Source organism: Cupressus sempervirens, chromosome 9, assembly GCF_028749045.1.
Source record: "Cupressus sempervirens isolate cs-2001-9-10 chromosome 9, ASM2874904v1, whole genome shotgun sequence".
In the NCBI taxonomy this organism is placed as follows: Eukaryota; Viridiplantae; Streptophyta; class Pinopsida; order Cupressales; family Cupressaceae; genus Cupressus; species Cupressus sempervirens.
This window is the reverse complement of record NC_143126.1, coordinates 694,874,353-694,887,074: the sequence shown is the minus strand read 5'-3', so window position 1 is coordinate 694,887,074 and position 12,722 is coordinate 694,874,353. Positions and strand designations below refer to the sequence as shown.

At 34.8% G+C, this 12,722-nt stretch overlaps 1 protein-coding gene across 1 annotated transcript; it reads left to right on the top strand.

Annotated features, from left to right (window-relative positions):
- The first annotated feature begins 1,655 nt into the window (after window positions 1-1,655).
- LOC149540623 (respiratory burst oxidase homolog protein C-like) lies at window positions 1,656-7,268 on the top strand. Its single transcript, XM_089801713.1, has 13 exons — window positions 1,656-2,892; window positions 3,035-3,194; window positions 3,483-3,531; window positions 3,636-3,749; window positions 3,860-4,288; window positions 4,441-4,827; window positions 4,963-5,058; window positions 5,158-5,273; window positions 5,361-5,463; window positions 5,604-5,677; window positions 5,803-6,229; window positions 6,489-6,567; window positions 6,672-7,268. Exons 1-13 carry the CDS (start codon window positions 2,277-2,279, stop codon window positions 6,779-6,781), a joined length of 2,760 nt encoding a protein of 919 aa, XP_089657839.1. The 5' UTR covers window positions 1,656-2,276; the 3' UTR covers window positions 6,782-7,268.
- Window positions 7,269-12,722: the final 5,454 nt, after the last annotated feature.

The following is a 12,722-nucleotide window of genomic DNA, read 5'->3' as shown; positions in this document are numbered from 1 at the left end:
AAGTATACTTATAAATTAACTTTTATGATAAATCAATTTTGAATAATTTATTTGAATATAAAAAGCCACATAATTAAATTTGTAAGTAAAGAAAAAAAATCGACATGTTTATGCTTATGACAATATTACAACTCTGTAAGGCCCTATAAAAGACTAGGGCATAGTTAACTATTTATGAAAACTACTACAATAGTTTGGGCTTCTTGCTTTTGGAGGAGGACAATAAAAGCCCAAGCCATTCTGATTAAGAGCATGTACAGTTCATTATGGTTGAAAAGGGATGCAGACATATTGATAGATCTTGTTAAGAAGATAAATTCTTGAAAACACAAGATGAATCTTGTAGAAGGAAAAGTCTAACATATGTATTCCTTATGTATCAAGGTAGAGAAAATAATAAAGATAAAAAATATCTTCCAATATTTTATTGCACACACAAAATATTATAAACAAACTTTGTCTCTCAACACTATATATATATATATACTTGCATCCTTCAAAATGCAAATACAAATTATAGTATCACATTAAGTAAAATGTCTAGTTGCTTTTTGAAAGGATAAAGACTAGATCATCATCAACATGTTTTATGTCATAGTGGAAAACATAAGAGACATAAATAATAGTCCAAACAAGCATGGAGCACATGCCAAACAGGAGGAAGCGAGAATTGTGCTTAATTATTATTATTTAAAGGAAAAAGGATATATTCCCTTTTTTTTTTAAATCTATATAATATATAATAAATTTCAGTAATAAATAATTTTTTAAATATTTTTTGGGAAATTAAAAATAGTTATATCCTCAAATTTTGCATAAAGTTTTTCTGCTGCTGACGAACAGTAAACGACATTGCTCGAGACAAAGCTGAACATTAAATCTCAGATGATGAAAGTGATTTGAAAGAAGGAATTTTTCCGAAAGAAAGGTTAAACTTAAAAATCTCAAATTATCAGATATCAATATTTACTTGATTCTGTAAAGAAAAGGAATTTAAATTCTGTAAATCCTGATATTCACATCACAAAGAAAAGGAATTTAAATTCTGAAGTAGTGAAAATGATTTCAGTTTACTGTGCTCGGTCAATTTTCTTTAAGCAGTTGGAACAAATTTCATCTTTCCATCGGTGCAAATTTTTCACCGATTCAGACTGATTTGAATAATGTGCAAAAGAAATTTCTCTTCCGCGTAGTCGGTATATTCAGATCTAGCGCGTTTGAAGCGGCTTAAATTTCTTCTATCCGCCGGTCTTCAGAGAATTTTTTTCCGGTCCGCCGACAAATTTCAGACTCGAACCATAGTGGATTAGTGGGTGCGTTGTAGTGGTCCAAATGATGACAATGTAGACTGAGTTGAGGAGAAAGTGCCTATACGCGGTAGGACTCGTTCACCCAACTTTGAATTCTAGAACACGATTCGTTTTAAAATGAATTATTACCGAACCAGATAAGAGATTTTAAACTGTGAACGATTAGGACAGTTTGTTGTATCTTGACGGAATGGAAAACCGTGTTCTCTCCTACCCAGTTTTTGGCCTGAATTTGTGTGTCAATCCGATTTCGTGGCTGCTCCCAAATACCCACATGTCTTTTCAGGTCAAACCTCCGAACGCTCGATCCAATTTATAAAAGGGGCTGAAATTTCGACAAATGTTAGGGTGGTGTGAACTCTTCTGATCTCCAGGTGCAGAATACTGAATACCTGAGATCTTCAAATTGGTTGCCTTAGATTTCGTTCCCAAGCCTGTGCAACCAGAACTGAAGTTGTGGATACCAAATTGATTGGTGATAGTAATCTTCCCTTTTTCTGTGAAGATTTGAGTTGAATAAAGTGTAGTCTGGAAAGTGATAGGGAAATCTGATGAGCGGGGCACCCAAATAAGAAAGACGAGATAATAATCTCAGAGGCTGCTAAGGAATTCGTCTTTAAAAGCTAATATTCTTGTGCTTCTTTACGCGTACAATGAGATTTTGAAGCTTCCGAAAGAAAAAGACAACAGGATCTGTAAGAATTGTGTTTTTTTGTGTGAAATTGGATAGGTAAAGACCACATCGGGATCTGTAGAGAAAGGTATATATAGAACTCTGGAGATTTTGGACTTAAAGGTCAATTCGGTAGTATGTGCATATGCGTAAAAAAATTAGCAATCAGTTTCTGAAGGTGTGCCCACAAGTAGGGAAAACGGAGGGTGTTTAAACTTCAGAGTGTTTTGTAAAATTGGACCTGTTGCAGTAGATTGTCAAATTGATAGGGAACTTAGTTTGTTTCTGTAGTGATGAGTTTGGATAAAGATCTTTATGGTAAGGGAGCAACAAACCAGAATGGTGAGAATGGGATAGAAATGGAGGTTCCTAGCGGTGACAGAGTTGCATTCAGTGGACCTATGAGTGGACCTCTGAGTGGTCCATTGAGCGGTCCGCTGAACAAAAGAGGAGGCAGGAGGAGCGCCAAGTTTAACGTACCTGAGACCTCTTCAAGCTCTGGTGGTGCAGAAGAAGGGTATGTAGAGATTACTTTGGATGTCAGGGATGACTCTGTTGCAGTACACAGTATCAAGGCTGCTGGGCAAGACATGGAGGACCCTGAGATGACATTGTTAGCTAAGGATCTGGAAAAGAAAACTTCATTTGGGTCATCTATGATGAGGAACGCTTCTGCGAGGATAAAGCAGGTTTCGCAAGAGCTCCGACGCCTTGCATCAGTAACAAAGAGGACATCTCATCCTATTGGGATGCTTGATCGGAACAAATCGGGAGCCCATCAGGCATTGATGGGACTCAAATTCATTGCCAAGACCACTGGAACCGCCGAGTGGAACAAGGTTGCTCAGAAATTTGATGACTTCGCGGAGAATGGAATACTTCCACGGGCTTGCTTTGGGCAATGCATAGGTAAGGGAAATGCAATGTTTTCTGCTTTCCAATAAAAGGATTAATTTATGGATGGGCTAGCACTCGCAGAGCCCAGGAGAATCGGTATTGGGTTCTTGGGGTTTGTATGGATTGTGGATTATTGACAGCTTTTCCGTTGCAGGGATGAAGGACTCGAAAGAGTTTGCCGGTGAATTGTATGATGCACTTGCTAGAAGGAGAAACATTTCGGGCCCCGGCATTACAAAATCTGAGCTGAAGGAATTCTGGGAGCAGATTTCTGATCAGAGTTTTGATTCTAGACTCCAAACATTCTTTGATATGTAAGTGTTTATAAATGCTTATCAATATGACCTGGGCAGTTTCCACCCAAAGCATATAGGAATCCATCTTTTAAGTTTGAAACGGGGCTTTCTATAGACAATCTCGGATTTCAATAATAGGAACAAATCCGATTTTGGTTCGTGAGAAATTCTAGCAGATGGGCATTATGCATAGGAGGGTTGGATTGCCATCTGTTGTTGATGTAAACTAAGTTATGATATGTATGAATGAGTAATATTGTATGCTTAAATATAGTCTGCCATTCTTATCGAATCTGATATGTGCAGGGTTGATAAGAATGCCGATGGGCGTATTACTGAAGAAGAAGTTAAGGAGGTAGCCATTTAATTTTCGTTGCTTTCCATCTTCATTGTTCGACTGCACATCTCGATATAACAGATTTATTCTGCAAAAATCTAAATTTGAATCCCTCATAACAGGTTATCATGCTAAGTGCATCTGCAAACAAATTATCCAAGCTAAAAGAGCAGGCCGAGGAGTACGCAGCACTCATCATGGAAGAGTTAGATCCAGATAACTTGGGATATATTGAGGTATTATTCTCAGGAAACTACTATACATTCATAAGTTTTTGGATGCTTTGAAGAAGAGGAATATTAATCCATTCAAAAGATCTAACTACAAATTTGATGTAATTTCTCAGGTTCAGAGTCTGGAGATGCTGCTACTACAGGGTCCAGGCGAAGCTGTCAAACCAGGGAACAGTACTCAAATGTTGAGCCAAATGCTGAGCCAGAAATTGGGTCACACACAAATGAGAAATCCAATTCAAAGATGGTGGCAAAAGACGAAATACTTTGTGGAAGATAACTGGAAGCGTGTATGGATTCTGGTCCTCTGGTTTTCTATAATGGCAGGGCTATTTGCATGGAAATTCATACAATACAAGGACAGAGCAGTATATCATGTGATGGGTTACTGTGTGTGCACTGCCAAGGGAGCTGCAGAGACACTCAAATTTAACATGGCATTGATTTTGCTACCAGTTTGTCGAAACACCATCACATGGCTCCGTAACAAGACCAAGCTTGGTGTTGCAGTTCCATTTGATGACAACCTTAATTTTCACAAGGTTGGTCTGCAAAGTACAAATCCCTCTTTAGAAAAGAAACGTCTCATACTAAAAAACAGAATAGGATCAACAATGACTGAATGAAAATGGGTCTTTTGGGGCCTGAGCACTTTCAATTACGTATGCTAAATTTTGATGGTGGGCTTTTGCAGGTTATTGCAACAGCAATAGCAATAGGAATTGGACTTCATGCCGGAGCTCATTTAACATGTGATTTCCCCCGTCTTCTCCATGCAACAGATGCTGAATATGAACCTATGAAACCATTTTTTGGTGATGAAAGGCCACCAGATTATTGGTGGTTTGTTAAGGGGATTGAAGGTGTTACAGGTGTAATTATGGTGGTGCTCATGGCAATTGCGTTTGTCCTTGCCACTCCCTGGTTTAGAAGGAATAGGCTGAATCTTCCTAAATTCATGAAGAAGCTTACAGGATTCAACGCCTTCTGGTATTCCCACCATTTGTTTGTAATTGTTTATGCACTACTGATAGTCCATGGAATAAAGTTATATCTCAGCCACAAATGGTACAAGAAAACGGTAAGCAATCTATAACTTTCAATCTTACATCATGATTGGTTTTAGTCAGCCTTAAACTAGCACACATGTTGCAAGTCAAATAGGTCACAACAATATGGGATTGAAAAACTTACCTTGCACATTCTCTATCTGCAGACATGGATGTACCTCGCAATTCCAGTGTTAGTATATGGTGCAGAACGAATAGTAAGAGCCTTCAGATCACGAAACAAATCTGTTAAAATGATCAAGGTATCATTATTGCTTGATCAGTTTTTTCATCTATTTTAGTTTTGAAGAATTTGAGAATCTCTGTTACTAATACTAAAAGAGTGTTTACACTCGGTACAGGTAGCCATTTATCCAGGCAATGTGCTGGCTCTGCAAATGTCAAAACCTCAAGGTTTCAAGTACAAAAGTGGGCAATATATGTTCGTCAACTGCCCTGCAGTATCACAATTTGAATGGTAATTTTATAGCTCATTTATACTCATTAAGCAGCAGTATAATTGCTTTTTAAGTATAACTTGTTGCTAACAAAGATAGCTTAGCAGGCATCCCTTCTCAATTACATCAGCTCCAGGAGACAATTATTTGAGTGTGCATATTCGGACGGTGGGTGATTGGACTAGAACCCTGAAAAATGTTTTCTCAGAGGTATAAAAAGTCAAGCAATTTCTTCTTATCTTCTCTGAATTGGCAAAATTCATTTTTAGTTACGAATTCCTTTCCTGCATCAACTGCTTGGATTATATAGACACTTAATCTGAATCAGATTATGCATTCTCTGCAAATAGGTTTGTGAGCCTCCTATGGGTGGCAAGAGTGGTCTACTGAGAGCTGACTTAATGCAAGGAGAAAACAATCCAAGGTAAACAATTTTCCCCATGTTTTTCAAATGCATCTGTGTGACTAGTCCACAAAATCTAATATAGAAACATTTTTGGAGGAATTACCAAAGGAGATCATGACCTTACAATATGTGAATGTACACAGATTCCCAAGATTGTTGATAGATGGACCATATGGTGCTCCCGCACAAGACTACAAGAAATATGATGTCCTCCTGCTTGTGGGATTAGGCATTGGTGCTACTCCCTTCATAAGCATTGTTAAAGACATTGTCGACAACATGAAACTCAAAGATGAAGAAGATGATCCAGAGAATGGAGGAAGACAGAAGAAGAAATCCTTTAACACATCTCGTGCATATTTCTATTGGGTCACCAGAGAACAAGGCTCATTTGAATGGTTCAAGGGAGTTATGAATGAAGTTGCGGAATGTGATCAAAAGGGGGTCATAGAACTTCATAATTACTGTACCAGTGTTTATGAGGAGGGGGATGCTAGATCTGCATTGATTGCCATGCTCCAAGCTCTTAATCATGCAAAGAATGGGGTAGATATTGTATCAGGCACAAGAGTAAGTACAATAAACCCTCTCAAAAGCTTTTTGTGTTTGCTTCTTAGATTGCCCATTTATTAATCACAGATCAGGGCTATGATAGCACAATCCTTGATTGTGAAAGCCCCCAATGGTTTACATCTTGAGCATAACCAACTTGCAATGTTTGTTATATTCAATTTAGCTACTAGCTAACCACTTCCTCTATATAATAGGTGTCTGTTGTTGTAAGTCATCACGGATTATGGTTCTGATCAACAATATACATTTTCTGCAGGTAAAAACACATTTTGCGAAACCAAACTGGAGAAAGGTGTTTAAGGGTGTTGCTGTGAAGCACCCAAATAAAACAGTTGGTGAGTTACCCATAAAATACAGTTCATTTTGATATATTCCAGCAGAACATGTTAATCAAGAACCATTTAAGTTTAGTTTCCTAATTAAAATGGTGTTTGTGCAGGAGTTTTCTACTGTGGTGCAGCAGGGCTTGTAGCGGAATTGAAGCAACTTTCATTGGATTTCACTCGTAAAACTAACACTAGATTCGACTTTCACAAAGAAAACTTCTGATGAAATCCATTATAAGTGTTCATTAAGCAATGGAAGAATACATTGTGGCTGCAACGCAACAAATCTTGCAATGTAAGCGAGCCAACAAATCTTGCAATGCAAGCGAGCCAATGATCATTTATGTTATAGTGAAAGTTGCAACCTAGAGTAGTTACCAGAGATCAGCTTCAACAAAGGAATTCATTATAACAAATATTAGGTTGAAGTCCAAGCTTTGAAGCTGTGTACACTACCTGATGTATATTAGATAACTCATTTTTTAATGTGAAATTCAGATTAATTTGTTATCTAGTGGTGAAAGTTATCTCGTCCTCTAATGTCCAGAGCTGTTTCTTCTTATATCAATAATGAACTATCTAGTTATTTTTCAGGCCCCCTCCTTCTGACCAACTGTACACCTATGAGAATCTGTTACCAGTAGAACACTGATTTGACAGAAATTTGTCAATAAATTTTTTGAATTAAAGATATCTTAATTTGAGTGCCATTTCTTTAAAGGATTCAAGATTTGACTGAGTTATGAAGACCCAGTCTGTAATACATTTTCTGTTCTTCCATGTGCATTGATAGTTTACAGCTGTGAATGGCTTGAATAAATTTTTTTTTTCATTATTATATTTAAGAGTTGAACTCAAAACTATCTAGCTGTTTATAACATAGACTTTGCCATTATAATCTTCTCATAATCTTCTTATTCTTACTAAGTACTGACCTATACATACATACATAACAATACAATTTAGTCATATCAATAGAACGGCTATTAGATTTCCATCCATTAGACAAGGGTGATGATACATTCTTTAATTCTATCATTTTAAAGATTTGAAACCTTTAGAAATGTGATAATAAAAGATGAAGTCAAAATTATACTTCAAAAAATTTGATATATACTCTTTAATCATTCACTTTTAACCAAAAGAATACTAATATGCGCTCACGCTCATATATCACAATGACAAAACGAATCTCCATAAAAAGGAACGCATGCTTCCATATGAGTGTACTTAACCAGTTGAATCATCAAATTGAGAGAAAAGATCCTTCTCCATCCCCACCAAAAAGAGTATCGAACATATTATCTGAAATTACTTAAAGTAAAATGATACCGATGAACAGATCCCAATGAAAAAAAAGGCCCCTTTCTGATTGTCTGCAACCACATGTTCTCAATAAAATATTAAACCTTTGTCTACTTCCTCATTCCACCAAACAGGGATTCCACGTTCCCACCAATCAAAATGGATCTTATTCTCAGTCCCCAGCCTGCATTAGCTTGTCTTTTGTTATCCCCCTTCAATAATAAATAAACTAATGGTGGAAAGCTCATCTTTAGCCACACAATCATATATTCACGAGTATGAAAGTCAATCTAATAATGATATCAATTTTATAATAAGAGCAGGTACTAGTGCATGCATCAGTTCTATAAAACTAGCAGCTACAAAACTTTTGTATTTTCAGAGGTTCTTTTTCCTACAAAGCTGCAACTGAAACTTCATGGCAGATGGCCTTTCCAGGAACTAGTATAAATAATCAAAACAAAGTATTTAGATAATTTAATGAGCTTGTACTATTGGGAAGTGTTGAATGGTTTATGGATCAAATCCTAGTCAATGGAAAGATCCAAATTTTAAAGATGCAAGAGAGGAATCGCACCTCAACCAAAATGCATTTAAAAAATAAGTCAAAGGAATACTTGTAGAAATAACTAAAGGAGGATGGTTGTCATCCACCTAAACCCCTTGTTCGGTAAAATGGATCTAGTTTGACTACCAAGGTGAAGGGAGACAATTATGCACCTAGAGCATCTAAACACTAATTAGAAGGTAGATGAAATGAATGTGTCTTAAAAAGATCTTTAAAAAAATTTCACCATACATTCTTATCAATTGCCTTTATAACACAAACATGTCAGGTAAAATAAAATTTGTGAAAAAAGTAAGGTAAGAATGTAAGTGTCATTAAGTTGATTAAGTTGACAAAAGAGTTATTTTCTTATAGTAAGTATACAAATGTGATGAACTTAACATCTATAAATATCAACTTGATCATCCAAAAAAATACAACTACATAGATCATAATAAAGATAAGCATCAATGACATAAGATTTTCACAATTCATAATTCAAATTTGATTATGTCTGTGGATTGAATTGTGTTTTAGTTTTTCCAACAACATTTCGAATTATACTTAGTATTAATTGTGCATGATCATAGATACTTTCATGAGTGATGTCATTCATAGTATATACATATTTGTCACATGCAAACATTATATTTTTTTCTATATTGTATTATATTTAAAATTCAAGTAACTTATAGAAATTTAAAAATATTATATTATCTTATTTTGGATAACTTTACCTTAGATCTTATTTTTAAGATAAACTATATTTTATCAATATGAAACCTCCCTAGTTGAAATTCAATGGACAAATATGAAGGTAAATTTCAATGACAATATACTTTGCAATCATTTAAAAGCTTAAAATTTCTTTCAAGAAACCAAAAAAAATTCAACATTAGGTGTAAAAGGTGAACACAACAAATAGTTTGAAAGAATCATTATTATTTTGAATTCATTAGTCATTACTATGAAACATAGTGAATTTAGGGGGATAAAATTATTTATGTACATAATTAATTGATTTTAAAATAAATGAGGTCAACACTTATTAGATTAAATGATAGATAAAATGGGACAAAATTATATAAAATATTATCTTATAGGAAATAATTTTCAACATATTTGAATAAAAATGAAATATGGTAAATATTTCATTACAAGCTTTACATATTCTTATTTTTTTATTTTAGTTTTTTGTCAGTAAATGGTTGAAGCCTTAATTATATTAAAATTAAAAATATTACAACAAAGTATCTCCGTTCAAATGGGTATTGGTAGGAAAGAATGAAGAAGAAAACCTCTAGTCTTGCCCAAGACCGTAATCCTTTATCATTACAATATTAAAAGGGGCATAGCTCAATTGCCATTTTACAAAATTTATTTTGAGTACAAAAAGAGAGACTAGAGTCATTTTCTGAATATTGTAATCTTTGGTAATCCCTATACTAAACATTCCTAGTTCTACATCTGAGATGAAAGTGACAGATTCAACCAGCTCTTTATATACTTAGTAGGTACCTCTTCATGAATAGATAGTGCCTTGCTAACCTACTGATCACTTATATAACTTCAAAAAAACATTAGTGTTGTTAGTTAAAAGCATTTGATTAAGAGATCCTTGTATTCCTGGCAAGGTATTTCTAAAATTCTTTGATTAACCATTTCTAGAATCAACCCAAAATAGAGGATGATATCTCTCAATTCTAACATAATAATCATTTGTAATGCTAATTTGAACCTAACATTCTTTAGACTATATCAGAATCATTGTCAAATATTCTGAGTCCTACTCAACCTTGTTTATATATAGAAGTCCTATATTTATCTGAGATTAACTAAACTTTTGTTGATCAATAATTCCATGCATAAAATTAGATTCCTAACCTTACTTATTAATTTAATACCATCTTCAAATATCATATTGTGAGATTGTTCTTTTGTTTAGAGTTGCAGTTGTGGATTGCTATGCGTGAAAATCTATTTCACCGATCTGAATGGTATTTTGAAAGCAAATCCTTTGTCGTGACTAATTAGATGAATTAGATAATTTGATATTTTGATATTTTGAAAAAAATTTCTCTGTCATAGCTAATTAGATAAAATAGAGCCTAGTTTAATTTAGTGAATTCAACATGTATATTATTCATCTATAGCAAAATCCAATCCTGACAAATGACCCCATTCGAAGGAGACAAATGACACAAATTAATCTCAACCAACTAGTATAGAGATAACATTTTTATATATTTATGACATCAAGACTTTACATATAGAGATCTTTGGATAAGGGGGAGCCCAAGCTTCTATAAATTTCTACCACACTTGTAAACCACCTTCTGAAATTCAAAATGAAACCTACTATATATAATTATGTTTCGAATTAAGAAACTTTAGATACATTTATATTACTTGCTCATGGTCTACTTGACCTAAAAGCATATGAGAAACAAAGCCAACAAGGCTAATAAGGAGGAGACAAAAGACCCAACAAGGAACTAGACATATACAGAAGGCCGAGAGCATGACAGGGGAAACAAAATAGGGGAAACACCCAACCAAACTACTGGAATATAAAAAAAAAAAATCCAAAAAGTACCGACATGTAAAAGTCATCCAAGTCGAGCTCCTATTTCCAATACACCATGATAATTTTTGCAATGTTCTTAGGATTCTCTGTTTGGAAATTTGGCATAAATTCAAAGGCACATTTTTCCTTGCTTGATTTTTCCATGTTAGCAATACTAAATTTTAATGCTTCCAGATTATCGAGCTCCACCCCCATATGGACATAAGACTTAAAGATGCTAAGGTAATTTTTTAGCCAAACTTTGTTGCTATCTTCTACAATCCCTCTCTACTGGAGAAGAAAATGGATGCTAGCATTCATTTTCAGCCAATCTTGATAAAAAAACAACATTCTCTTGGATAACCAAGGAGGGGTGCCTAGTTACTATGGCCAAATCAAAACTACCAGGTGGGTGCGCCATATGCATTTCTGGGAGAGGAATCCTCAGTTTCTCATCAATGCTCATCATAGCTTCTTCTAGACCCACTCACCAAATTGGGTCAAAAATATTAAAGAAAAGTCTGATCATTACCCACTTCTCTACCTTGGCTTTGGCCAAATAGCCTATGAATGCCGCTATAATGTCACTATTAGTTCTCCAGGAGAAATCGTAATTGAAAATACCTTCACCTATGACACAACTCACTACAATCCTGGTCATGTCATCCACCAGATTTAGCAGTCGGATCCAACACTTGGGTTTCACATTGCCTCAGAATGCCATGGTTTGCACCTCCGAAGCATGGAATAAGCTAATATTAGTTTCCATATTAGGGTTGAAGCTGGCTCAAACTGAAAGGGAATGAAAAAATAGAAAGAATAAATAGGATACTAACAATCTACTAGCAAAGGATCTAGAAGAGCCTAGATTTAATGACGACAGTAGCTAATGCCACTTACATGACACCAAATCAATATGATATTTGGTGGTGCCTAGTATCATGACATGATGGATAAAGTAGGGAAGTACTAAATGGAGTGAGTTGTTTGAGATGGCATAAAAGCAACACATCCTAGATAATGATTAGTTCCATATATAAGTAATCGGCTAGTATCCATAAAAGTGCTCTCATAATAATATGTGAATCTTTCCTCCTATTGAAGAGGGTACCTTTTATATTCTTATATTTAAGCAATATTTAAAATCTCTCCATTTTTAAGATCCTTACTAGTTATTCTTCATCTTCCCCTATGTTTGTTGTATAGATTGAGATTACATGTTTATATAGAGAGATATGTATAAATATATGTGTGGTTTAAGAGTCGTAATCCTGGGGTGAGTGGATACACTAGTGATGGAGGTATTATTTAATTTGTATCCTAGTTACTTGAATTGTTCTACAGGGCTAATTTAGTTAAGTTATCTAGTTATACTTAGAGTTGTTATTGGTTTTCGAGTAGTTTGCTAATGGTTAAGGGTATGTGTAGGATCATGGTGTGCCAAAAAATGGCAATGTAAAAAAATAGAGTTTGAAAACATCTAAAAGCGTTTCAAAATCTGCTCTAACTTTTTTCCACCCATCTTGATACAAAAGCTAAAAAAGTAGGCCCAAGCCTTATCAGGTATCTGATTTGATATCAGATATCCGATATTATCGGATATCCAATATAAAATCGGATACCCAATAACTATGTCGTTATTTTTTAAAAACAAAACCCGAGGGTTTTTGTTTCAACAGTGTGTTCACATTTTTAGCTCGAATGATTAATATATATAGGATTATTATTATGTATGATTAATATATA